This window comes from Neopsephotus bourkii, unplaced genomic scaffold (assembly GCF_033783945.1).
Source record: "Neopsephotus bourkii isolate Nb327-2 ecotype Australia unplaced genomic scaffold, CSIRO-AGI_Nbou_v1 NB_804, whole genome shotgun sequence".
NCBI lineage: Eukaryota > Metazoa > Chordata > Aves > Psittaciformes > Psittacidae > Neopsephotus > Neopsephotus bourkii.
In genome coordinates, this window is record NW_026901300.1 from 2,163,233 (window position 1) to 2,190,697 (window position 27,465).

General features: G+C 44.0%; 2 protein-coding genes across 11 annotated transcripts in view; one reads left to right on the plus strand and one right to left on the minus strand.

The window, feature by feature from the left end:
• Window positions 1–563: 563 nt before the first annotated feature.
• On the minus strand, window positions 564–3,964 carry IFT22 (intraflagellar transport 22). 3 transcript variants are annotated; one of them, XM_061355502.1, is made up of 5 exons: window positions 3,859–3,964; window positions 3,537–3,616; window positions 3,344–3,427; window positions 2,549–2,751; window positions 564–1,615 (listed from the first exon to the last, which is right to left on the minus strand). In XM_061355502.1, the coding sequence occupies exons 1-5, from the start codon at window positions 3,895–3,897 to the stop codon at window positions 1,467–1,469; spliced, it is 555 nt and encodes a 184-aa protein (XP_061211486.1). In that variant the 5' UTR covers window positions 3,898–3,964; the 3' UTR covers window positions 564–1,466. The 3 variants fall into 3 exon arrangements, with proteins under 3 accessions (XP_061211486.1, XP_061211487.1, XP_061211488.1); XM_061355503.1 differs by lacking the exon at window positions 3,344–3,427; XM_061355504.1 differs by lacking the exons at window positions 3,344–3,427; window positions 3,859–3,964 and having other exon boundaries at window positions 3,537–3,657.
• A 14,479-nt stretch (window positions 3,965–18,443) lies between these two features.
• The window catches only part of COL26A1 (collagen type XXVI alpha 1 chain), a 168,798-nt gene continuing 159,776 nt past the window's right edge, over window positions 18,444–27,465 (plus strand). For 4 of the 8 annotated variants that reach the window (XM_061355506.1, XM_061355508.1, XM_061355507.1 and 1 more), the window contains exon 1: window positions 20,363–20,565. In XM_061355506.1, the coding sequence (XP_061211490.1) occupies window positions 20,414–20,565 (152 nt within the window). In that variant the 5' untranslated portion in view covers window positions 20,363–20,413. Of the gene's footprint in view, window positions 18,605–20,362; window positions 20,566–27,465 lie in introns of those variants that run through there. The other 4 variants (XM_061355512.1, XM_061355513.1, XM_061355510.1 and 1 more) reach the window with 2 other exon arrangements.

A 27,465-nucleotide genomic window follows, 5' to 3' on the forward strand; every position in this document is an offset into this window, starting at 1 on the left:
ATTCTCTAAAGGATAAACTGAGCTCAGTTTTGGTGTGTTACTTGTAGCCATTAGGTTTACAGATTGGAAATGTTCTAAGATCTTTTAATCTTTCACTTTACATTTGTTTTAAATAAATGGGACTTAATAATCAAAGAGAAGAATAGCTGGGGAAGTACGAAACACAACTAGGATAAAGAGGCTTTCGGACTCTAGCAGTGTGCGTGTTGAGCATGAACTTGTAGAAGTACTTCAAAGAGTATACAAAAATAACTGAAAAATCTACCTGAAAACAATAAAATAAACTTATTTTCAAGGAATCATAGAACAGTATGCGTTGGAAAGGACCTTAAGATCATCCAGTTCCAACCCCCTGCCATGGGCAGGGATACCTTCCACTAGAGCAGGTTGCTTCAAGCCCCCTCCAGCCTGGCTTTGAACACTGCCAGGGATGGGGCAGCCACAGCTTCTCTGGGCAATTTTAGCCAACACCAGCCAGGTCAGTGACAAGTTTTGGTAAATATCTCTTGTTGGAGCCATTAATGTACTACAAATTTATCCCTGTTTTCCTTACTGAAACTTAAGCATTTTTTAAATGTTTTTATTGCCTTAGAACCGCATTACAAGAAAAAAATGTCTTCCACAGCAAAACATACCAAGAACAGGGATGAGTGCAAACCAAACACACCAGAAAGTAAATTAGCTATGAAACCACTTACTTCAGTGCAACAGGGAACAGTAATACGTGTTTATGAAACAGCTTTTCCTTCTCTGAGAATGTAGAACTTTTTCTCTATTGGAGCTCCTGACATAGGTCAAAGCATTGCACTACCCTGAAATTGCAATTCTCTTCCTCCCAGAGACACCTAAACATTGCCCACAACCACACATTTTGTTGGAATAGAATAAAAATCTAGTGTTAAGAAAGACTGCAACCTACTCTGCCTTTCCAAGGCAATAACTATGCAACGTGCTCTCTGCAGATGCTGGACAGAAAGGAGAACCTGGAACATAAAACTATGGATTCCACACCATGACTACTTCTCAGATCTCTATTCCAGTCAGTTTGTACTGACTTTCAAAAGCATGCCTTCCCTAGGAACACTGCTAACATGAGCACTTTACTCAGGTGCTTCAACAGAACTCCACAAATCTTCTGTTCCGTCAGGTTTTCTTCTCTTAGCACCTCTACAGAAAGGGATTCTGAAGTGAAGAGATAACCCATACATTTATCTTTTGGTCCACACTAGCATATTAAACAACACCTTCCTGTACCTGTTGCCAGATGAAACCAAAGTGCAGATAGTTACCCATATTCCTGGATGTGCAGCCATCTCTGGCACCACAGTTCATCTGATGTCAGCACTTGTATATGGGTTGAAGTGTTTATAGGCTGGCAAATTCCCTTTGTGAGGACCTGTTCCCAGGCTAGTGTACCTTACAAAGACAAAATCCTTTTTCTTCCTTGTTCAGTATTTCTTTTAATGTTATGAGACAATTGACATTTCTTCCCTCTCTCTGCTCTCATTTATCAAGGTGATGATGCTTTTGAAGTATTTCATAAATTCCATCCGAACATCTTCAGGATCGTCTTCCAAGTTGGAGTGTATCAGTTTTAGCCTGTTCAGTGGGTAAGCTTTGAAGGTAAATAAAAAATAATTAGATATATTCCTTTTATAAAAGAAATACAGTCAAGGTCATGGGACAGCTCATGCTGAAGTCAATTGGGCTTCAGTAGTATCCCATGTTTGATACCCCAGATAACACAGAACACATGAGGAAGAAATGCATCGTAGCTTTTTAGCACTATAAGCAAGTATGACTTGCTGCCAGATTAAATTCTTCAAACATTATTATTAAAGCTTCGAGTCCTGGGTTTGGTCTCACGTGCAGTTAAGCAGAATCAATTCAACACTGAACTGCAATTTTACTACTGAATGTGTCCTGGTTTTAGGTAAACCATGACAAAGTGATAGGACACTCTTTGATTATATCAAAATAATGAAACAATATTGTTATATTAAATATGTATTAATTGAGTAATACTTTTAAGTATTTGTTTAATCCTGGAATAGTATTTAACACTGGAACAGGTTGCCCAGAGGGAGTATGTGTTCTCATTTGTATGAACAGCCACAAATACATTTGTAGTACATAAGGTACCTATTACTAATTTTAAGAGGAAGATCATTAGCCTTTTATTTCAGAGGGCTCCTATTCTTTTGATGGATAAAATGCAGGCTCAAGTGGCCCCAGAAGTGTCAGTTAATAAAAGATAAAATTTAACATCAAAACCAAACTACTAGCAATGGCACAGTATGGCAGGAGTTCCAGTTCCTGGCTCAGCTGCATACTCACTGTGTGACCTTAGAGCAGTCACTCAACTTTTCTTGTCTTTACTTTCCCTTTTGTGAAATAGGCATATTGCTCACCTTCTAGATGAGCTTTGAAATTCATTATTTCTGATTTTGCAAAACACTCCGGCAGATGTAAATGAAAAGGGTATGAACAATTGTAAAGATAGATCAATGAAAAACAGAGTTACAGATTGAGTTTTCCATCTTCTTACCCAAGGACAGATCTTCCGTGTCGCCCCCACTGCCTGGCTTGTGATGTGCAACTAGGAGACACTGACTGTCAAGCAGCGACTGCTGCTGCACAAAACAGGAGTACCACATTTCAATTTCTTTCAGGTGACTGGGCAGCTCAGGATTGAAGATTATTATTACCCCATGAGAGTCCTTCATCAGAGCTGGCCAGCATGTTTCAAACCTTGAAAAACAAGAGAATGATAGCAGAAACACGCACTCAGTCTTTCTCAAGTTTTATTCTTCCCTTTTCAAGAACACATTTCAGTACTTTATTGTAACATTAGTGATCTATCATATTCCAAATGCTTTAATTTACCTATTACAGTTGTCGGTCCCATGATTTACTGACAGTGCGCTATTTGGTCAAATGCTTATTTAAATGTTTTTCCCTAAAAACGGATCTGCTCAGTTCTCAATTGTATCTTTTGGAAATGAAGGCCTAAATCATGGGTACATTGTTTGAAGTCCACTCACATAACTTCAAGGAGATAAAGACAGTTACAGAGTGGGCCTCTGTCTCCTGTACCTATTAACTTATTTCTAGGAGCTATGGACTTTATGTTGTACTTGGTCCTTATCCAAAACCAAGTCAGTTGGGCAGAGAGCACCTAGTATCAGGTCCTTTATAACAGGAAGCTGTATAAAATATTATCAGGTAAAGAGTTGGGAATATTTCTCATCTCAAAAAGATCATCTGCTTTAGGCCTTATGAGTATTTTGTGTAAACAGAACTATTATGTACCCTAGAGGAAGTAACAGCAACGCTGGCTTACTTTTGATCACCACTGCAATCCCACAGCTCAAACCGACACCCAGCTCCCTTGGTGTTAAAGTTTGGCATCTCATACTCCAGGATCCTGTGAAATGGGTGGATATACAACATCACCATCACCGCACAGCACCACAGCCAGAGCACTGGACTTTCCGAGGGGCTGGCTCAGTCAGTGTGCTCTGGGTTTTGCTCACCTCAGAGCCTGCGTCGCGCTGTAGCTGCCGATCCCTTTTATGTTCTCCGAAATGAAGTTTGCCAACACCGACTTTCCAGACTGGCAGAAAGTGAAGATCGCGTGGGAAGTTAACGTGCCAAAACCACACCGAAGAGCAGAGCACAGTGTTTTACCCAAGCCCCCTGATCTCTCTCCATCCTCAGCCCCAGTGCATTCAGGCCTAGCCCCCGCCCTCCTCCCGCCTCCAGGGACCCCCCAGTCCCGGTGGCCACCTCAGCGGCCCCCGCCTAGAGACAGCGGCCCTCAGGGGTCCGGTCGAGGGGCCGGTTGAAAGCGCTCACCTCGCGGGGCCCCACCAGCAGCACCTTGGCCTTCAGCATGGCGGCGGCGTCCCCTCCGGCTCTCGCGTTGCCGTAGCAACGAGACCGCGGGAGGCGGGAAGTCAACAGGGGGACGGCGCGTTGCGATTGGCTTTGCCGCCATCACGTGCCCGGGGAGGCGGTGCGAGCGCGGCCGCTCTGAGGTGGCATCCGGCTGGGTGCGTTCCCGGGGTGCTTCGCTGAGCTCTTCCCGGCCGATCCCATCCGATCCGATCGGCCCACGCTGCCTGCTTGTCTCCTCACAGATGACAGCGGGAGACGGATGCGGCGTCTCGGGTATCCCGGTGGTGGCTTTGCCCCCCGGCCCCTCCTGACTGTGTTGGCGGTGTGGCAGCGGCGCGCCGGGGCCCTGTGGGCTCCCGCAGGCTGCTCGCTCTGAGGTGTGAGGCGCCAAACCTTAACCAGTGTGTCCTGAGGGGAACCCCTCAGGTTTTGTGTCCACTGGGCGAGACTGAGAGCGCGTCCGCTCTGTTGCCCTCGGCCTTTCTGCCCTCTGGAAAGCACGAGTTGCCTCCACAGGTACTAAAAACACGTAAATACTGCACAGCGCTCATGCACTGCTCTGGTGTCAGTCGCAGCTTGAGCAGTGCTGTCCTTTGCCTGGAGTGTCATTGCGATTTTAACTGCAGATTCCCCTTGAATGGACGATGAAGCAAGCTCTTGAAGTTTCTTATTAAGGCTTGTTTGGGGAAGCAAAAGGCTTTTTAAACTCACAGCTTCTAAGAAAAAAAACCCAAACCATCTGGCAGACAGATGTGCTGCTTCAGAGCTGTTTAATGCCCAGGTACAATAGCAGTTTTAGACAAGCTCTCAGATAAAGCCTTTAAGGAGCTACCATAATGTAAATGTTTATTACTAGGACTACTAATAAATGTGAACCACAATTGCACTGCTCTCGCTGAGGGGGTAAAAAGTGTTTTTATCACACTGTAGATGTACTTACTGTACCGTTCCTTACACGGGGTAGTTTAGGATGGTTCAGTGTGGCAGTTCAAACTGCAGGAAAACCTTCTGTTTTCAGGTTGGTGGGACAAAGGCAATGAAAATACAAGAGCTGCACCTAGATTCTGCTTTAGCAGACTGCATATGTATTGTCTGTGAAGATCTGCATGTGATTCAGGACAAAATCCACACAGAACAGGATCAACTCATAGTTAATCCTTCCTGCAGCTATGTTTTCTATATTTCAGACTTAACTTCCAAGGAAAAGACACAAAAGGCGACCCAGAGAGAAGAAATTAGAATAGCCTCTCTTACTTGCTGGCAAATGTTATTAGCTGCCACTAGCACATGAAGAGGAATGTGTTATAAAGGGTCCTATTGTGGACAGCAGTACAGAATGGGGGGGGGGAAGAGTCAGAGGTAACTGAAACTGGGTAAAACGCTGTTTGTGCAGCTGCCCAGAAAGCAATTAGGGTTAATTTTTAGATGAGGTGTCAGATGGGGGGTTTGTGTGTTTATGTTAGCCACTGAAGAGTAAGGAGAGCACAGCTGAATTAAGGCTGCAATTTTTGGATTTATCCATGTGATTTAGGGTTCGAAGTCACTTTAGAAAGTGGGAATTAAGCTTCCAAGCCACTTAGGGTGACATTTTCAAAGACATCTAAGTCAAGTACATTTGATGTTATCAGCATCTGCCTTAGGCATATGGGTGAAATTAGGTTAGTTGCTGATTTATTGTTTGCTGAAAGTACACATGTACAAATCAGTAAGGCCATTTTGTTTCACTTACTTAAATCTCTGTTAGACTGCAGCAGAGAGAAAACTCCAGCAGTAAGTGAACTACTTCCAGACAATACTCGTAATGGTCTGTAAGTCTTGCATTTATTAGATGGCTGTTTTTCCACCATAATATGTTGGTAGCAAGCACAAATTATCATCTCCAGATGATTCTCCAGGGATAGATCCTCCTTTTTCCTTCAAAAGCCAAAGGCAATTGCAGGCTATCAATAATAGTTCAATAAAACTGTTTTTCACTCTAGAAAGGTTTGTGAGAACTCAACCTGTGAGACGCATTGGTTGCTGTACCAAGACACGTGATGGTTGTTGCCTGAATTACAGATAAGAGACTACCTCCAAGTTAGAGGCCCACACATTTTACTGGAAGCAGCAGCATAATGTAGTGCCAGTCACATTTCAGATAATACTTTAGCACTTGCAAATCATTCAGTCTTTTGGAGACCAGCAGTTTAAGTTTTCATTATGTTTCTTTTAATGTGGCATATAAAATTTTTCCTATGAAAACAATAAAAAAGGAATCTTTCATAAGCTTTTGTGGCTCAGCACTGGTACTTTATGTATTGTAGCAATGTTTCCAAACTTGGGAAAGCGTACCCTAGAGCACTCAACTTGTGTGTGAAAATAATGCCTTGGTTAGAGGTAGCACCACATGGTAAAGGCTAACCATGAGAGTGACTGCTCTGCCTGCTTGTTGTGCATTGCATGTCATTTATTGTTGTGTGTGCAGAAACAGCTTTCTAGTGGGCACAGGCAGTAACCTGACTGACATCCTCTCTTTATTTTTACTGGTTTGTTTGGGGGCAAGGCATAGAATACAAGAATTGAAAGGAAGAAATGCTTCTTTCTGTGCACTGAATCCTGTTACTAAACATTAATAAACTCGAAATTTGTTGCTTCAGAAGCTCAGGGAAGGGATGTCTCTGAGGTTCAAAGCCTAATTGATCAAGTAAATGATGAAGATTGTATGAAATGTAGCTGTCCTCTGGAGAAAGTTTTGGTGAAGCTATGAAAAAAGACCAAACAGAAACAGGACATTACAGTGCATTGACGTGGGTGCAGTGCTGCTCTTTAGCATGAGTTTCCCTTAAAAGTGGCTATTAGGGAGGGGTAAACATTCAGTTCAGTCTTCCTCTCTCAGAAAACCTAGGCTGGAATCAATAGGAAAAGCTCACACAAAACCTTGTGCTTGGTTCATGCCAGCAGATTGTCAAGGACCACAGCTCTTTGATTTATCTGTGGTTTCCAAGTCCTTCCAGAGGAGATGGGGATCTTTATTTCCATTGCATAGAAACGGAAGCAGAGAAGGGTGAAATGTCTTGTCTCAGGAAGCCACCTGGCAGACAGAATACCTAAGATGAATTAAAATGCCTCTAAGTGTCATTGCAGGCTGTGGGCAGTCACAGAGGAGGCGGACAACTCAGCAGCCAATGTGTTTTCCTGACCAGCAGACATGAACTCAGTGACACCTTAAGGGGCTCAATTCTCCCTGTGTACCTCCATCAAAGTCAGAGGAAGTTCCCAGGGGATGAATTTGACTTGCTCCATTTATGCGATTATGTATAAACAAAACACAAGGAGCACCAGCCTGTCTCCATGACCCCCACAAGAGAACACAGCAAAGTGCTCTGATTTTTGATCACACTACGTGAATCCAAAAGTAGGATTTAGTTTCTACGATTTAAATCTTAAGATACATCTGCAGATGATGTCTCCATAGATGTTTTGCTTATTCAGAAGTGGTTGCTCTGATTACATTCTGTGGAGCAACAGTAACACCTAGTGGCTAAATGTGCCAGTCCATTGCCTTCTTTCCTCTCTTCAACAAACATGAGTTGGAAGGGACATGGTGTGATTGACAGTTCTGACTTGTAAGGTCAACACTTACGATCTCCAGGGATTTGCCATTTTTCTTTCAACCCCCACCACGTTCTGTTTTCTATTAAAAGTGGTAGATGAAATATGAGGCTCTTCCTCCCACCTCCCAACCCCCTTCCCTTTTCTGTCTCATGGAGGAGGTGGTTCCAGTCCATCTTGATCTGTAGGTGGGTGGGCTGTGAGTTTCCAAGCCTACTGCTTCCAGCCTGGAGCACTAAATTTCTGTCAGGAATCCAAGCTTTTTTCTTGTTTTGTTTTTTCTTTTGTGTCTGAAAAGGATCAAGCAGATCATCTGATGGAGGTTGGTGACCTCAGTGCATTTGATAATGTGGTGTTAACTTGCCTGTTTAAGGCAGACCAATCTGATCTGTTCCAAGAAGTACCATTTCTTAAGATGTGGTATGTGGGATTGTTTGCCATGATCTGCTGGGACTGTTAATTCATCAGAGAGGTACCCCCTAGGAAAAAAATAGCATTTGAGAGGAAAGAACCCACAGATGTTTATTGTGTTAGCAGGAGAGCCCTTCAGAGGGTCTTCTTTCCCCTTCACGGGGGAGAGTTTCAATTTTTCCATGGAAAAAGACATTAAGCAAAAGTATTTCTGCTAAAGCCAAGACTATTTGCATTTGTAAATAGAGCCTCAGCTCTTTGGGGGAATTACAGCACTGAGACATTATGGTCTCGCCATATTCTTGCTGTCTAATTTTAGGCTTCTGGTTTAGGTGTTTGAATTACCCACTGGAAGCATCTATTTAGGAGAACCTTCACTGCCTGTTAACAGAGCCTGGACTCTTAATTTATCCTGTGGATGCATGGTCTTTTACATATGACATAAACTTGTACCACCACCTGCTCAAAGGAGTAGTATTGCCTCCATTCATGTCCTCAGCTCTCCATCTAGCTTCCTACCAATGACCTGTTTAGATGGAACTAAATTTCATTAAATTGAAATCAGTTGTTTCCTGAGCCTGTTCACTGCAAAACTGCACGAAAACCTGGTGTGACAGAAAGAAGGTGATGGGGACCAGTGAGGACGTGGCTAAGTGGAACAAGGATGGGACCACTTCTTTTGGCTACTGTGCAGATGTACACTGAGCTAAGGCATGTAGGTAGTTAAAACATTAGTCAGACCTCTTAAATATGATATTCTCAATACTTGTTTGTGAGAGCAGACAAAGAGACATGCGAAATACTGTGCTGGGATGTGCTGGGCACTGTTTATATTTAGAAAAGAGCATGGCAGCCTTGTTGGGCTGGGTGAAAAACCTTTCTTTACATTTGGTAAAATGGTTTCATAGGTGGTAGACTAGAGGGTACTGAAATGAGACAATCAAAGGATAATCGTTATTTCTGAGTCACAGGGCTCATGGAACCTTTTGTATTAGAGCCGTATGCTCTTTGTTTTGAATATAGGATTTCAAAGTAAGTTTTGGTTCTCAATGGCAGCTGTGGTGTCTGCCACCCCTCTTGGGCTGCAAGGAGCCTGCATTTATTAACACTCTCTGATCTATTTATTCACTCAAGGCCAGACCCTCAATGACTTCATAGGAAGCAGGCAAAAAAGCATGTACTGTCTTTAGACAGACTGCCATGTGGTCCTATAGGAGAGGAGATCCTGCTGACAGGAAGGTTTTGTTTTCTCTCATTTTCATTCTCTGATTTGACTTATGCATTACTTTGGAGTTTATGGCCAAACCCAGGAGTTCCTCTAACCCTGTGGTCCTTCCAGGCATTATGTTTCTGCTGTCTTCTGCTGTCAGATCAGCTGTCTTTTCAGATGTCTCACATTCATTTTCATTTAAGGCTCAATTACCTCTTGGCAAGATGCCATCAGAGACAACAGATTTATAGCATAAATTAGTATAGAACATAACTGGTATGTTTTGAGGTGTCTGGAACAAGATCTTAAATCCTTGCTCCTTTGCTTAGGCACCTGGATACAGTAATGAATGTTTATGCCTTCAACTTAAAAATCTATAGTCTTGATAATTTTGACTCTATTCCCTTTGAAAACTGGGAAAAGTAGTACATTAGCTTCCAATGCTTGACTTGCCTCCTTAATATCTTATGGCTACAAATATGTGTTGACAGTATGAAAAAAGGAGCTGAAATAACTCTTGCTTTCCAGGCTGAGCCTGCAGGACAGGATGTCAGAGGAGGCTGCAGCCATGTTTAAAATCAACACCCTTAAACAAAACTTCTGGAGACATTGCATTTTATCCATCATAACACAGTGTTAGCTCAGTAATAGTTCAGAGAAGCTCTACATGAAATGGATGTGTAATATAAAAGAGAACCACTTTCATCTAAGTAAGTTAAATTGGACTTTAGTTGACACATTGCACCAGCTTCTGCCCTTGTTTTTGTCTGACAATGATTCTCCATTTAAAAAATATTCTATCTACAGTTGGTGTCTCTTGACTCCTAGAAACAAAGGAAAAGTGACCACAAGCCAGGCTGGCACTTAGGCAAGTACTTTGTTGAACACATCTCTCTACAACTACCTGAAAGGAGGATGTAGTGAGGAGGGGGCTGGTCTCTTCTTCCAAGTAACAAGTGATAGGACAAGAAGAAATGTCCTCAAACTGTGCCAGGGGAGGTTTAGATGGAGATTAGGAATAATTTCTTCCCCAGAGGGTGCTCAGACATTGGAACAGGCTGCCCAGGGCAGTGCTAGAGTCACCGTTCCTGGAAGTGTTCACATCCCCTGTGTGACAAGGCTTTCAGTTCCATTGATTAGTGGTGGCCTTTGTGGTGCTGGGGAGTGGTTGGTCTTGATGATCTTAAAGGTCTTTTCCAATCTAGTTGTTTCTATGATTCTGTATGTGAGACTGGCACTTTGACTGAATGTGACCTGCAATTGTAGACTTGCTGCGAGTGAAGATCCTTGTGTTTCTGCAGGCAGGGCTAGCGGTAGAAGCAGCATGCTGTCCTATCTACTTTAAACACCATGAGGAATGTCTTGGAAATCTAAAAAGCAGAGTAGACTGAGTACTATAAAAGAGTTCATACTTAGTATAGATTGTTGATCATGTATTAAGTGAGTCGTTATTTTATTGTTCTTTAATAATGTAGAAACTTAAATCTTCTACTTTTGGCTTGGTTGGTGATGTTGTCTTGAGCTGGGTTATAAAAATACTGTGCTTCACCTAAGCACAGACTGTTACAGTTTTCATTTCATTAGCACGCTCCAGATTGAGATGGATTAATGCAATCATTCCTTCTTTCTTTTGCCATAGAAGTTTTGAAGTATAATCTGTCACTTGCGAGAACATAAAGAATTGGACTGGAATCATTCCAAACTCTTTACTGAAAGTGTTCAACGATTTAATGGAGTCCTCAGTCATAAAATCTTTAATTTGAACTAGACCTTTATATTCTCCATTCTTAAATTCCCTATTTTTACATCCAGGGGATTTCCTGTTATCCAAGTATGTACGGAGGCCCTTTATTTCCCTCTGTGTGTGTGTTTTTTAATTCAAATCAAATGTAAATGTCAGTGGTTGATTGTGCTTAACCTCCTTAGGATCATATTTCTTATTTAATTGCATTACATTTTAAGGTTTAAGGCTATCTATTTACCGCTGTTAATAGCACACCATATTTTAATGAAGCTGTTATCTTCTGCAAATATATACAGAACAATGGAAATGGATTATATAGGGGCTTTCAAAGAAACTGTATTTCAAAGCCATTTAAAATGAATAAACACAGTAGAGTATTTCAGTTAATGCAGTTCTTTACCTAACCCAGCTTCAAAACTAAGGAAATGAATGCATTGGGCTATCAGGAGTGTTTGCTGTCCTCTTCCCAGCCAGAGACTGCACCTCAGGAGGTCACCAACACAAACTGCAGTGCGCCAGGGCATATGGTGGTTCTCAGAGATGCTCCAGAGTTGCAGCACTGCCTTTTCCAAAGTCCACTCACCTCCTCTGTAAGTTGGCCAGACTCCCCCTCTGCCTGACCTATAGGTCAGCTCTGGAAATCTATTGTCAGTCAGTTCAGGGAAGGCTCAGAACACAGAAAAGAATTATTTCTTGAAACAGCTGAAAAAAGGCAAGTATGACTTAAAGATCATCACAGAAAATCTGTGACAGATCTGCTGTGCTCCAGTGGAAAGGCAGCAGCTTACCACGTGCTTTCAATGCAGAATGGAGCACCACCCTGCAGCTGGGATGCTGTACTGGGCCACTGTACTGGGCCACTGTACTGGGCTTTCCACAACAACCTCAGAGTGAGATACTCAAGATGTGAACTGAGCCAAAAATTGTTTTCCTGTGAGCCACTTCTTTTCAGGCACACAGTGAAGCCAATAGTCTTGTCCTACCCTTCCATAAAATACCCAAAATGTCCTTAGTCTGGTCAAGAGCTTTTCCTTCTTTTTTGAGGCAACAGTCAGTTTAAACATTTCATAGTATCTTGCAGACTTTATTGTTTGTTTTCTGCCAAGAAAGAACAACTTACCTCTCTCTTTAGATTATGTCTGATCTTGCTGCTTTAATTTTTTCTTCTTTCATTATTTTTACTGTTTATACCATATTATTTTTATTCCATTTCTACTCTCTTTACAATAACCATGATATATGTAACAAAGCACTAAACCCTCTGTTGTAAAGGGAGTCACTGAGAGATTGCCTGGTGGCTCTGGTAATTCAGGGGGTTCGACCAGATTCTTTCTGGGTATAGACTGACAGTCTATGTATCCTTCCTGCCTGTGACCCAGTGGCATGAGGGGTTGTAAACCCCTGTAATCCCAGAGGATTATTGAGGGGTTGGGTTTGCATCTGTAGAGATACTGATCTCCCTTAAGCAGAACAGAAAACAGGGGGAAATGAAGAGCATGTCTTGTGGTGAAGGAGAGATCTGTGTTCTATGCAAGGAGGTGGATATTTGCAAAGTACGATTTAGTAGTTCCAGTTTGGGTCATTAGAAATAGAAGCAAGGAGGGAAACCTCATGCAACCAGTTCAAGAAGGTGCTCAGACTAGACTTGTCTGGCAAAACCTCCCAGAGGCCCTGGAAGAGGGACGGATTTTGGATACCAGGCCATTTGGATACCATACCTAATGATATGGTATCCATTGGTGACAATAGAGTATACTGTGAGCACCTAAGCTAGCATTAGTGTAGGTTTGCATAGCCAAGAAGTACTTGGATCCAGTTGCTTTGCAGTGACTTTAGCCTTTAATGCCTGCAATGATTCTTTCATACTTAGCACCTTAGCTGCCTTCTTATTGCTTCCACAGAGGAATCTTGAAGATTCAAGAGAGATTATATAGAGAGCCAGCTAAAGGGCTAGACAGTGCCACTGAACAATGCTGAGGTTTACTTAAGTGATTGCTCCCCTTAGAATGAACTGAGCAAAATGTTCAGGAAGGTGAACTGATAAATCTGGAGAATATTCTCTTTAAATAATTCCCTGAGTTCTCAGCCTAACACACAGCTGTAGAAAAAAGACCCCAGCAACTGAGCAGGATGTTAGGTTGCATTATGGTAAGAGCAGAGTATATATCAAAAGGTTACTGTTACTATATGGAACATTGGTGAGTTCTTGTTCAGAGTGCTCTTTTCAGTACTCTCACTCTACCTAAGAAGGATATGATTAAGGGGATAAAGCAGAGAACATAAGAGGAATACTGCACCTTTCAGCACTGAGTTATAAAGCAAGCCTTAAGAGCTTTGGTTGTTATCTTGTTTAAAAAGAGATCTTGCTGTGATTTTAAATGATTTTCAAGATATGAAGGGGATTAATCACAGTGAAACAGACAAAATCTGTAAAAACAAGGAGACTTAATTTGAAAAAGAGGATCTTGGGGAAAGAATGAAGACTGTGAAGGGAGAGGCTAACGTGAATGCTTCAAGAAATATGTAATGTCAGTTATCAGTGAGCTCCCGTGAATCTAGATGCAAGGGGCTTTAGAGCAGAATAAGGTGAATATAGAACTGTAAGGAAAATATGGATGTGACAGTTGGGCTGTGGCTGACTCTTTACTAGTTACACACAGAGATAGTGAAAGCCATGTTGGAGCAGGCTCTGGGAAACACCTGCAGTAAAGAGGAAACAGAGGTCCTGCCGCCTGTGTGGTAGAGTCCAGCACAGGCAGATGTGGTGCAGGAAGACACTGGCAAGGAGTTTGCAGTGTGAAGACAGATGGCTGGCAGGTAAGGAGTTTGTGGAACAAAGCAGAGGAGAGGGAGAGAGCATATTACTGTTATTAAGCCACCTTAACTGCAGGCACCTAAGGTGAATAGTGGAGGCAGTTTCAGATATCAACTGGGCAGAATCATGCTGTGGAGGTGGTGGGTCCTGTACAATGGCTACAGTGCAGCAATTTACAGCCTGCAGCCCACAGACTTCTGAAGGACCAAAGCCAACTCCTAGGGGCTTGTGAAAGCCAGCTGAGAAAAGCAGACTCTTGTGGTTAGGCCTCATTGTCATGGCCCACAGGGTGAGTTCCTAGGAGACTGGGAAAAAAACCAATCACTAAAAGCTGGAAAAGAACGAACGGAACATTTGGATTTGCTGTATGAAAGAAAGGGGACTCCAGATTTCCCCCCAGTTCTTCTGTTCCTTATCTCCACAGGGCAGATGGCATAGCCTCCAGGGTGATCAGGAGCTGGGAAGAGAGTGCTTATTTCCATAAGTCCTTTCTTACCTGTTTTGTGCCTTTACTTTGTATATTTTGTCAGAAAGGGGGTGGACCCACTCCCGTCTATGTGACTTGCACAGTACAGAAAGGGAACTCAGACTTCCATTCATGTTGGGTTGCTCATCACGCAACCTGGGTCCATGAGGAATTGAAAGAAGTAGGAGGATTTCAGGGCTGGAGCTTAAAACTGAAGCATTATTTGGTCATGGAAGCCCTTGCTTCTCTGAGATTCAGAGAGACTCTGTGATTCAGGATGGATTTTCAAATCATCTAAGAATTTGGATCCCACTGAATCTGGCTGTCCTATAGTCTGTGACTCCACTGAAAATTGGAGCCTGGAATCTGGTCACTCCTTGCACTCTATGTTATAAAGTACTTTGTTTCCTTGTAGAAGTTCAAGACCGACTGTGGTCTGGAGAATTTGTAAGTTCAGTGTTTATGTCCTGCACAGCATCAAGCAAGCAGGCAGCCCTCGGTGACTGATTGAACAGGAGCATAGTTCAAGGATACAGACATGGAGACAGACCTCCCAATGCTTTCTTGAGTGACCTCAGTGATGGAAGAGGGAGCATGCCTATGAAATTTGTAGATGAGGTAAAGCTGGAACTGAATGTAAGAACACTGGAAGGCTGGATTAAAATTTCAAGTGGTCTTGACAAATTTGTGATAGGATCTGAATAAAATAAGATGCAACTCATTAAGGAGCACTGCAGGGCACTGTACTTTGGCAGGAATAATTTTCACTAGCAAATGCAGGATGGGGGAAAGTCAGGCTAGCTGTTCTGCAGGAAAGGTAGAGAATCCCAAACTAAACATGGATTAACAATGACGTACAGATGTCAAAAAGGCAAATCCTCAGCAGGGCAAAGAAGTATTGCACAGAAGTATAGGTTATGGATACCATACTATGAGATAGACGTACAACAGCTGGGAAGTCCAGAGGAGAATACCAAAAAGGATCAGAAGTCTGAAGGAATTGGGATTGAATTTGGCTCTAGATGGCAAGGAGAGGTGTTAAAACATTTTTAGAAGTACTCTGGAGAACTAAAAGTCTGTTCAAAAGGAGGAAGAATAGTTTTCTATGTCCATGATAGAGAAAGTAAGACAGAGCTTAAATTGCAACTGAACAGCCTGAGGTTGGATGTTAAGAAAAACTACCAGTACAGAGCACAAAGCACTGGAATATGTTTTCAAATAAGCATGGGGAGTTTCTGTCTTGAGGTCTTTCAGTACAAGGCAGAAAGATTTGTGCCAACAGTAATCTGTGTATAATAGATCCTGCCTTCTAGCAGCACCAAGGAGGAAATAAGTAACTCTTGCTACTGCCTGGCTAGCTCTGAATGTGTTTACTCTGGCAGTTTTAAGTGAAATAGACCTGGTGCTGTTTTTGTCTTGGCTTTATCACACCTTTGTGAATCCCTGTTTTATTGCATTGCTGAGGCTGATGGATCAGGGTGTGTTCACAAACTCCCTGCACTTGTGCAGATCCATGCTTCAGTGTGTGTCCAGTCGGGAGAAATGCTGCCTGATGTCAAAGGTGACATAAATTATTGTGGAGGTTGGAATGTATCGAAACTGGCAGAGACCATGGGAAGGGGAAGCTACAGTAGACAATTAAGAATGATCATGGACAGGAGGAACCGCAGAAGGCAATTAAAGAGTGACCTGCCCCTGACTGGTACTTGGAAGACGTTGGAACTGGCAAGGAACAGAGACGTCGGAACTGGGAAGAGGATGTCGATAAGAAAATCAGATGGACCTTTCACCTGATGTAACCGTAAGGCAGGCACAGATGTGCTTGGCTAATTGCTTGGAAGTGTATAAATATCGTGTAATCTTTGCAATAAACGATCCAGCTTGCACTCTGCCTCTGGGTCTGTGCCTCCATCCTCACAAATTATTTTTTCAGGACACAATAATGCTCAGAATACATAGAATTCCACCTTGAGTCATCACATATTCCATCTGCTGAATTATATTTTAATCTGAGTTCTTTTATCCGGAATACTACTTTATAATACCCACACAAGTGCTTCACTCAGGGAAAGTTCTCATCAATGGATTTTGCCCAGGTTCTGATTTCTGTATCAATTCTTATGCTTCACACAGTATCACTGTCTAACATGTTTACTGGCTGCTAAACTGCTTGTGTAAGTGTGGTGGCTTTTCAGTTATATCCCATTTTGAGTTCAGCTGTGATTGATTCATTCTGGGTCAAATTCAAGACATTTTCACACATTAGCTACCTCCTGCCTTAAAAGAAAAAACTACCACAGTTTGGATAAGGTTTGGTTTGACTCCCCAGTAATAGATGTGTTACAATAACCTTAGAAATCTTATAATTTAATTTATAATAGAGGTCTTGAACTCTTCCTGTTACTCACATCTTATCCATCTCTGCTGATTTTCCAAGGTTTCTTGACTGCTTTGTTATGTCACAGGGAAATAACGTGGGCGTCTTAGGAAGCTACAAGGGGCTTATCCAAATTAGTTTTGGGTTTAGATGTTCTTATCAGTGACTTCATTCTAACTTCAAAAGAACACTTCATAATTCTAAAGCTCCACACGGTCTTATCAACTAGAACAAAGCTGCTCTTCCTTTGGTCTCCTCTTAGTTATCCACATGAAAAGTGCACTCACAAAATCCAAGGGGTGGCCATTTCAAAATCTGTTTGCCATTATTCTAACAATATTGTGGCTTTTTTTTTTTTTTTCAGCTAAGTACTGAATTCTATAGAACTGCAAGTTGTGCTGGACCATTGAGATGCTATTGCAGCTCTGGAGCTGGGCTCTGCTTGCAGCTATGATTGTGCTTTTCTACCTTTCTGAGCCACTTTTCGAACTGAAAACATTGTACAAAACAAATCCCTCTTTTGCTGTATGATTCCAGTTTTGTCCTTTGCAACTGAACAGAAATCAGACTAAGCTTTGAATGTTCCTTTTATTGTCTGTATTTCCCCCCACTTCATTTATTGGCTGGCTTGCATGTGGTGTATATGTTTAAAGAAATAATAGATGATTTCACAGATACATGATGTCTCAGGTATGCCCAGTAGACTAGGCTGTCACTTGCATGGAAGTTGAGCAGTGTGGGTCCCTCCAAGGACCACGTTTTCGTGATGGCAAAGTCAATAGTGTTGCTAAATGGGAAACCTCGCCCTTTCCTCTACTATTTCCCTTCGTGGTTCCATGCATCATGGCATTCTATTGTGTGTCCTGCCTCTTCCATCTTGAACTGCACTGGTAAAATACATGCAAATCTTTTATGACCATGCTTATGCACAGGCATGAAAAGTGTAGCTTTACATTGTGAAATATATTCTGTCTGGTTTAGAAGAATAGGACTGTTCAGATGTTAAGGGTTCTCTTCTCAAGGCTGGTCCTTCTGATAAATGGAATGGGTTATGTTTCTGTTGGCTGTCTTTGTTACTTCCATCACTATGTTTCCAATTTATCAACATAGTTTTGAGAAATTGTTAGAATATGTTGCACTTGTAAGCACCATGGGGAGGAAAAATATTCATTTATTACTGCTATTGTGCTTGATTATATTATGCATATCCAAAGGACTAAAATGAAATGCCCTCTTTAATTCTCCTCTCACAGTAGACAACATTATCTTTTTTTTCCCCCTCTTTCCAAAACCAGCTTGGAAGTGAATACTTCACATTCATTTTAAATCAGCCATACAGAGTAGGAGAAGTGTGCATTCGGGACAGGGCAGAAGTAACAGGAGCCTGGAGACTTAAGCTCCATTTCTGACTCCGCCTGTAGCACTTTGCAGTCTTGAGCAGTCATTTGACCTCTGGTCTCTCAGTGCATGAAATAGGAAGAACATCAGCTTCCTACAGATGTCTCTAATAATTTGCCAGAATCATGTCTAATCACCTGTGTTTAATATCTCCAAGGGTCTTGCAAAGTCAGTGAAGGCTGAAGCAGCAAATTTTGCATGCAACCAAAAATAAAATGCTCTTGGACAATTAAGACTTGAAGAGCTTCCGAAGGGGCTAACCGAAACCAGGAGAATGGCTCAGAAAGCTGTTTGATGCTGATAAATACTGATAAATGATCTGTCCCAGCCCATCAGGAGAGGGAATTTAGCGTGTATAGGACAAAAGGCTGAACCAGACCCTCAGCACAGCACCTGGTGCAGCCGTAAGTTGCCAGGGTGAGGGTCCAGCTGCCTCCACTTTGGCTTTGCACACACACCTGAGGATGATCACCCAGATTAAAGGAGTGTGGAGCCTCAGAGAACTTTCTAGAGATTTGTGCGTGTAGCTTCTGTCTGCTTCCCCTGAAGAAGGGTGAATTTGGGGTAGTTTGTAGCCATACTGAGAGGGGTGACTACAGTGTAAGCTCTTTTTCTGTTACCCTCTTGGGCAGAGCAGACGTGTCCTGAGGACTGACCCTGAGCAGAATGGCTGAGTGGCTCAACATCCTAGGGTGAGTTGCTCCAACTCTGTGTGTTTCTTGTGGGGATAAGGGAAGATACTCCTTTTGTTAAGGGTAAGGGGAGACTAAAGGGAAGGGTGATCAGGGTTCTGTGATGTCCCAGTTCCAGGCACTGAAAGCCCTTTGTAAATAGAGTTTGTTACTAAGCAGGCTGGGCAGCCCAGTGCTTCCAGGCCAGACCTTTTGAGGTCCTTTTGGGCCTGTAGAGTACTGATCCATTTCCTGCTCCAGCACTGGGACACCCGAGGGGGCAGCTGTGGAGTAACCCTAGGGAGGCTGTGCTGAACTTCATTGCAGCCTGGACCTCTGCCTCCGTGTGTGATTTGCTCCAATGATTAATGACAGTGGCTGTTTAAAAACGTGGTGCTTCGTTTGCAGTCTAAACTTGTCTGGTTGCAGGCTCCAGCCAGGGGCTATTTATCTCTGTGTGCAAGCTCTGGAGGTGGGCACCGTGGGGGAAGGGGTAGGTGCTCAACCGTGGTTGGGGGATGAACCTAGCCATTTTCCCAGTATCTTACAGGGATTGTTTTCTAGCCTTGGGGGTTATGTTGCCTCAAGGGGAAGAAGTCTCCAGCTTTGCCGAGCCTGCCCCTGGCAAGCCCTGTGCCCCTCAGGTACCCCAGCAAAGACCTGATTTCAGTAGTAAACCGTGGCTGTCTTTGGATGGCTGTATTAACAGTGAAGGGGCAGAAGGGCTATTGTGAGTGTTAAGAATTTGAAGGTTAAAAAAAAAAAACACGTTAAGAAGTTGTGTCATCTTAAAATACGAAACCCCTCGTGTTGTCTGGTCAGTGAGCTGCAACAGCCCAGGCTTCTCCGGGGCTGGTATGGCCAGCAAGGGGGTCTGTGACAGTCACCAAATGGGGGTTGTACAGGGGTTTTAAACACATGCTCTGCTGCGGTATAGAGAGTGAGCCTTGCTGCTGGCATCCTTATTGGGGTACTGCTTTTGTGAAATACCCGCATCCTTCCAAAACTGTTTCTCCCGTCTGGGGCTGATTGTGCAGGTCTCCAAGCTCAGGGCTATCCTGGATAGCAAAAGGGGTGGCTCTGTGTGATGCCAGAATGAGCAGGATGGGCACATTGTCATAGAAGGGTTAGGGTTGGAAAGGACCTTAAGATCATCTAGTTCCAACCTGTGAATGAAGCGTCTTTAAAATGATTTATTTCCTACCTTATCTGTGTAACTTTGGTGCGAGTGTGACAGTAGGCACCAGCGTTTGGGTTTTCGCACCGCATCGCTGAAGCGCGGGGGGCTCCCCTCGCCCTGGCTCTCTGTTCATCAGGGAGACCCAGCGCCCCGTGCTCTGCCGATGTCCCGGGGTCGGGCTCCCGGGGGTGCTCCCAGCGCTCAGCCGGGTGGGAGCGCCGAGCCCCGCAGCGTTCCGTTCCCCCCGCTCGGCTCCGCCGGAGGAGAGCCCCTCCGCGCTGGGGTCTGCAGCCAGGCCTGGCAAGGGTTAACGCTGAAGCCCCACGCCCCCTTTGACGGAGTCGGGCCAACCTCGCCAAATTTGAAAAGGCATCCGGGGCCGAGAGTGCGCCCTGGGCGCAGAGATCCGCGCTAGCCCCGCACCCCTGAGCGGGAGCCGCTGCCGCCGGGCTCGGTGTGCCGAGGAACGGGGCTTCCCTTCTCGACCCGCAGTCCCTGTATCCCGGCACCCTTGCCCCGTGGTTACCGGTCCCGGGGGCAGCTCCGCGCCGTGGGATCCCTCTGCAACCCCGGTCGCGGGGGGCACGCGCCTGCCGAGTCCTGTGAGAGGAAAAAAAGGGGTGCAGGAGGCGATCCCCGTTCTTGCAAAAATGCAGTTGGCTCTTTTCTTGTCCTGGTGCTGCTGCCTGCATGGATGCGCGCTGGGGACTGGCTTCCTTTATCAATTCCCAGCATCAACCCTGCAGCACAACTACCCAGAACAGAGCTCCGGCTCGCCGGGCAGCGGCTTCGCCAGTCGCCGGTGAGTAAGACCGGATCCGCCTCCCCGGCGAGGAGGCTGGGCCCCGCTGGTGCCTGCCGTGGGCAGGGTGCGACGGGGTGGCCCCGCTGCCGCCCTCGTCCCTGGTGGGATGGGCAGGCTCCCTACCTGCCCGCAGCGGCGTCCCTCTATGGGCAGGCAGCGACTGGGGAACTGAGGAGCTGAGCTTGGGCAAACCGAACCCGCTGACTTTCCCTTCCCCCCCCCATCCCCAGTCCGCCGGAGAAGGGCCGGTGGCTCCTGCCCCGGGATGCCTACATAGAGAACTGTTATAGCCCTCGGCTGCGAGGAAAGACTTGTTTGGCTCAACCAAGGGAAGACCTTAATTACAGCTCTCTATCCAAGAGCCGCAGCTTTCAAATAGCTGTTTAAAACCACACCTCCCACTCTTCTCCTCTCCCCCCACTCCAAACCAATTTCTAACAAACTTAATGTAAAGCAGTTTTGGTTTAGTGTATCTTGCTGCTTCAGTAGAGCAAACAATTTTGGCTTCTCCCCCTCCCCTCTGTTTTCTCTGGGTATTTCTCTAGAGGTGAAACAGCTGTTCAGATGAATGAGCCGCACTGTATGAAGTGAGAGAGTGGCTTAACCTGATTCCAGTTGTTCTTGAATTTCAGTTCTTGGGGGGGGGGCCCCCCCCCCCCTTGCGATTGCCTTAAATGGGGACTTGGGAATTTAATATTCGGGGCTCGTCCATCCTGCCTCTACCTCTTTTCCTCTTCCCTTTGCTAATACCCACTATGCATGAGTTACACTGCAGTGGAGAAGGGCTGGTGTTCGCCCTGCTTACTTGGGTTAGGAGCTGGGATAAGGCATCTCCACAGCAGCTTTCCACCCGTATGTTAGCAGTACAGGAGTGAGTGCTAGCCTTGTGCCTTGCACGGTGCTTACATATGGTGCATATTTCATCTCCAAGTGGGGGTGGTTTTGTTTGCTGGCCTGTCAAACAGGCCTCAGTCTGTAGGGGGTGTGATGTTAAACTACAGTAACTGTCAAATGGTTTGAAAAGGCAGAAAATTATAGGAGAGTAATGGGATAAACCTATCCCAGCTGGATCTGTTCCAAGGTACCCCCTTCCCAAAGCATGAGCTGCAATGAGAACCACATGTCATTTGTCTTACATATCTATTAGCCTGCGGATCTTTGTTCAGAGCTACCATGCTTACATGAGCACAGACGCTATCTCTGCTCACCAAAGTCCTTCCCCACTTCACGCTCTTGCACGCTTTTCCCATGCCTCAGTTGTTTGGATAGCTGATGCTTTGTCAGGGGAACGTGTCCCTTTCCAAGTCTATAAAGTGGTGTATAAAACCATTTAAAACTGGTTTAAAACAATAATGTTGGGAAAACTGGTAGATTTATTTTATTTTAGGAGTTTCTTTTGTCCAGTGGAACCTTGCCATGTGAGAATCTTCCATTCTGGTTTAAAGCAGAGGGGGAAATAAAACAGGGAGCAGAAAAATAACTGGTGGACATTTTGAAATAAAGCTTGAAGTGCTCAGTCTGCACATTGAAGCAATCTTTGGATGTTTTAATTTCGCCTTGAGTGGTGGAGTTTTGTTGTTGGCAATGTCTAACAGCTTCACTTTCTGATGGGAAAATCTGTGTGGGGAAAACTGTACCCAGCCATAATGTCAGACCTTTGGGGGGGGAGCCTCCTGCAGGGTGCAGCTTCAGGTTGGGATTTAATGTGATTCTGGAGAAGAATGAGGCTTTTTGCTCTAAAGCCTGACATTGATCTGTGTGAGTGTGAAACCTTTTTTAGGGGTCTGAACCAGACTGGTATAAACAGGTGTTGATGTTGTTCAGCGTCCCTTTTGCCACTTAAACAGAGGATCTCTGTAGCACTTTAATTAAGTGAAGCAATAGCTGCTCCATCACAGCAGAGCTTGCTGGCCTCTGCCCTGAAGAGGCTGCAGAGGACACAAGATGGTGGGTAGGTGGTTACTGTCCACATGGCCATTCTCTCTTCTGCGACCTTCCCAGTGAATCCACTGACTTCTGGCACTTTTCCTGGGTACGATTAGCCAGGTATAAGCAGGTCAGAGCCTTGAAAGTTTGTGCTGCAGCTCCAGGCTTTGGTATGTTGCAGCATATATTGATGTGATATACAGCTGACACGTTTCCTTGATACAAGCCACATTACGTTCGTGCAGTTACCCTTTTCTCTCCTTGATCAGCAAGTGAAGCTTCAGTTGGCAGATCCTGGTTATTAGGCCAAAGCCACTTGCAGCCTGTCTGTGCATGTGCTTGGATTACTTTGAAGCTCTGTAGAGGATGTGCAAGAACCAGTAACTGAAATCCCGGCAGCAGTGTGTGTTGATGTTGCATAGATGTAACAATAGCCTCACTATTCTGTTTGAAATTCACATTCAGCACATGTGTTTCTAACTTGATACTGTGTTAAGGTGATGAGAATGAGAAGTGGGTCTTACCCTAAGTGTAAGAATGGAGGGGCTGTCTACCAAGCAGAAACTGTTGTCTGGTTCCAGACTCGGACATGAGAAGCTTTGCTAACTGACTTAAGGAAAGCTTATTCCTGTGCTGGAAGTAGCTTGGTTGTCAAAGAACTCCTTCATCTGTGTTAGCTGTCTTTGGAATTAGTGCTCTCCTAACTTAACTTCTCATCCTATTTTCCTGTACTTTTAAATAGTCGTGCATCAAGCCTTAGTGAATTTGGCTGTGGGAGTTGGAGACTTCTGGGACCACATGCAATGCTTAGACTGGAAACCTCTTTGGATGTGGACATAGCTGAAAGACACACTCCCCCCCTCTGGCCCATCAACCTGAAAGTATTGTAGGATGATTCTCACTGCTAGCTTTACAGTAGCATCACAAAATCAGCTGGCATAGGTGAAAAGACCATCTGTGATAGACTTTCAGAACACTACACCTCAGCCTGAAAGTTCCATTTTGTAAAGGAGCAATAGAACCGTGATGTTACAAATAAGAGGATTGTCCAAACAGGTTTTGTTATCCAGGCTACATTGGGAATTACATATTGGTACTTATTTTGGTCACTCGTAATTCCTAGTGCTTGCTATAGCACTGATGTTTCTTGAGGATGGATATGGGGAGGAAATGAATATTGGACAATTGAAATCTACAAGTGGGAAAGGTATGTGAACTTAATCAGTTTGCTGTACTGTAGCTTGCCTTACTTTCTCCCCTGAAAAACCTGAAGTGTTGGTAGCTTGCAGATAGTTAGGTGATGCTTGAAATACTTGACAGTTATTCCTTGAGGCTGGAAGACTCTTAATAGGTCACTTGAATGGCTGTCAAGATCAAGATGTCTGGGTGGACCAGTTGTAGGTAGATCTGTTCTGTTTAAAATAGCTGCCTGCATTGTGCCTGGTCCTACAGCTATGTGTTTGCTAGTGGAATTGCTCCTCTCCAGCCCCGCTTGAAGGACTATACACAACTGGCACTGTATGGTAATAACGTCCAGCCTCTTAGGTGAGGTTTTAGTACTTTAAAGTAAGTGTAGGTCTCTTTATGTGATAAAAGTCTGTTTTTAATACTAAAAAGTGATCTATAAATCAGCATCCTGATTATGCAGTCTGCCAGAGTGCTTTCAGAACATGTATCTGGAGTTTTCCTGATGGTTGTCTGTTAATTCTGCCTCTACCAGAGATGATTTGAACCTGATTTCAGCCTCAGACTCTGAACCTCTTGTGGCTCTTAAGTGGGTGTGGAATAGAAAACTATACATATTGGAGAAATGTGGTTCTCTTTCCTTGTACTGACAGAATCTTGCTTTCTGAGTCATTCTCTCCATCACTTAATAGTCTGTTCATTGCCTGAGGTCTCTGGTTTTCTATGGTTTGCTGTGGACTGTGGGAGGATGTCAAGCAAACAGACTGGGTTTTGTGTCATGCTGAGTTCTCTGCACTAATTCCCCTTTGAAGCACCCTACCCAGGTAACAGAGGAGGTCTTAAGCTCATCACCAAACCTTGAACTCTTCAGTGTTTATTTCCTGGACTCTACAGCCACAGGATTTTCTTCTGACTTTTGGGGTTCAGTGCTGTAACTTTGCAGTGCCATGAACAGTGAAGCCAATGGTAGTTGTAAGGACCTAGAAACACTGAAATGACTTTGAAATACCAGACGTGACTGCAGTTACTGCAGTAAATTGTATTGGTTTAGGAAATCTCCTAGGGTCTTGCCTTTCCAGCTGCTTGTGTGAATCATTTCCTCTCATGTAGGTTTCATTTCCCAGCTCTAGGAAGAAAAAGGGAGTGGAGAGGCAAAGCAATGGGTGGCAGTGAACTTGTGCTCCCCTTGGGTAAATTAACAAATGTGTCTCTTTCAATAACCCTTATTTGTTCATTTTCTCAAAGCTGAGCTTGTTAGGGCACTGAAATCCTGGTCAAAACGCACCAGGTTAGAAACTTCACAGCTCTGCCCTGAGTGGTTCTGTGACTCCTGGATCATAGAATGTTTACTCCCATCTTTGTTTTATTGGGTTGTGTATTGATAAAGAGGGAAGGAATGAGGTGATGATGAAAGACTCTAATGCACTCCCTTGAAAGAATCTCTTTCAAACACAGAGTGCATTAGGTCTGCTGTATTAGAATAATGGAGCAGCTACTCGTGCTCTTTCTTGCACTAGATTTCTGGCATGTCTGGAAATATTCCTGGTCTGTAAAGCACAGGCTAACTCTCCTGTAGGGTAACACCAGAATTCATCCAACCTCATTTTTGCAATATACTCAAAGCTCTCAACTCACTTTTAATTAGAGAGATGCAGACAGTGGTTAAACTTACTTCCACTGAGGCATAACGTTTATTTTGGGGCTTTGAGCATAAAGCTCCCTGTGCCAACTTGGATATCACCAAGACTCTGTTAAGGATCAGAGTTGCTAAAGATGAAAAAAGCATAATGCTACTAATTGGGTTGCTGTCCTGCAACTTCTCAACTTCTTATATAGGTGAATAATTCTATAGCTCCTGCTTAGTGTTTTTATGCTCAATATGGCACTGATCTAAATCAGAGTCCTTAATACTATTACAGAAAGGAGGGAGGGTGGGAACTGTGATATCATTCCCTGTTGGGTTTGTTCCTTAACTCCTTTTCAGGCAGAAACAGTGATTTGTTGATTTGCAGTGTATTGCATGCAATAACATAGTTTAGGTGTTTTGGCTGGTTTTGACAAGTTTGACGTTTTTCTCCTTTTGGAAATGAACAGATATGTAAAGAGGATGCTTGGGTGAAAGTGTTGCCTGTAGTTTTCAGGCCTGGCTATTGGATAATAGTAAAATCTTTTTGAGAGGACCAACAAATAAGAAGCTATTTCAGGGTAAAGAATTCTTTTCAGCTTCCAAAGTAGTGAAATTGTAGCTCTGGCAAAGAAAAAAAAAGCCCTCTCCTGTCTCTTTAGAAATGGCTTTCACCCCACACAGTGGATGCCACTGAGACTAAAGCCCAGAGTAGCTTTGTAATGTTTCATGTCTGGGATAGAGCAGTCTCCTCTTCTGCATCCATGTGGTTTATCTGGAAAAGAAAATCTGCCACTTAAAATCATAGCTAATTGATTTTGAAACCTCTTTGAAGCTAGAAGATATCTGTGAGCTTATCTTATATAGGGTTCTTCCCTTTACTTCTCTATTGTCTATTACATGTCCTCTGAGGACTGAGTAGGGCTGTTGTTTGCTCAGCAAAAAGGAAGATGACCGAATAAGAAAACATCTGTCAACTTTAAAGCCAATGTGAGGTAGCACTCCATAAAATGCATCTATTCATGTCCAATCTTGACATCAGATTCTGTAGTCAGCTGTCTTTTTAATTGGTTCTAACTTTTCCTGCTCCTAGAAACTGGATGGTGGTGATATTCCTCACAGTATTTGTACTATGTATAGGCATGATATAGTTTGGAGCATCTCAAAAATGTCAGTGCAATAAGGCTAGGGAATATCCCCCTAGACATGGTCATGTAACCAAGTTGTACTGAGTCTTTAGAGTTAAGAACAGGTCCAGGCCTGTTTCTTCTTAGTATGTGTTCCCCTCCTTTGGTTTCTTCGATGTGTGTGCCCTCTGGAGGGGAGATGTCTTTGGCTTTACAGATGGACAAGACTCTTGGTTCTTGCTTTCTACTTCTCAATGAAATAAAAAGACCAAGTACATATACTGGGAAGAGCACGCCTCGTAAAGGCAGTGTGGGCAGAGGCATTTATCAGATACCTGTTTCATGCAAGGACACTTTTGTGTGGACCCTGCAGAAGTAAGGAAGGAAGGGGTGCAGCAAATGCCACTGCAGAACCTGGGTATTAAGGTTATTGTTTGTGAGAAACTGACATGGGATGCTTCTTACCCTGTTCATTTTGGATGTTGGAGCTGTGTAGGACTAGGAAAAGGCAGCAGCATAGGTACTAAATGAGCTAAATACTCCTTTTACCCTGTTGTGATGACCTTGTGAGATGGGAGTTGCTCAGTTAAGGCACTGCACAAAAACTTCCCTTCTGTCCTTGCCTTGTGTTGTGCCTGGGGTCAGTCAACATCTGCTTTTTCCCCACAGGACTCTGCTTGTTTGGTTCTTCAAAAGAGTGGTGCTGGGAGTTTGAAATGCTGCTTCTCATGGTGGAAAGGCTCAGGGCAGATGGGCTGCTGCGGCGGTGGGGATGACATAACGTCTCCTGGTGCCGCAGTGCTTGGTGGGGTGTGGTAGCCCTGAACGGAAGGGCAGACATTGCTTTTCTGCTCTGTGCTGCTCAGCCCTTATTAAACTCAGATGTTTCTAACCCCTTCCTCCAGGCTCTCATTGCTGTAAACACAGCAGAGCACAAGAGAGCTTTTTCAAATTCTCATTGGAGGCATCAATGGGTGACGGCTCTACCAACAGCTCTCCAGCATGCCTGTATGTGAAGGGGGGTTGCTGTGAATA

Excerpts from the sequence above, each read along its gene's own strand:
- IFT22 (XM_061355502.1), bottom strand. The coding sequence starts at position 3,897 with ATGCTGAAGGCCAAGGTGCTGCTGGTGGGGCCCCGCGAG. Across the intron at positions 3,617-3,858 it reads TGCTGGTGGGGCCCCGCGAG|TCTGGAAAGTCGGTGTTGGC; the intron begins GTGAGCGCTTTC and ends ACTTTCTGCCAG. Across the intron at positions 3,428-3,536 it reads AGCGCGACGCAGGCTCTGAG|GATCCTGGAGTATGAGATGC; the intron begins GTGAGCAAAACC and ends CCCATTTCACAG.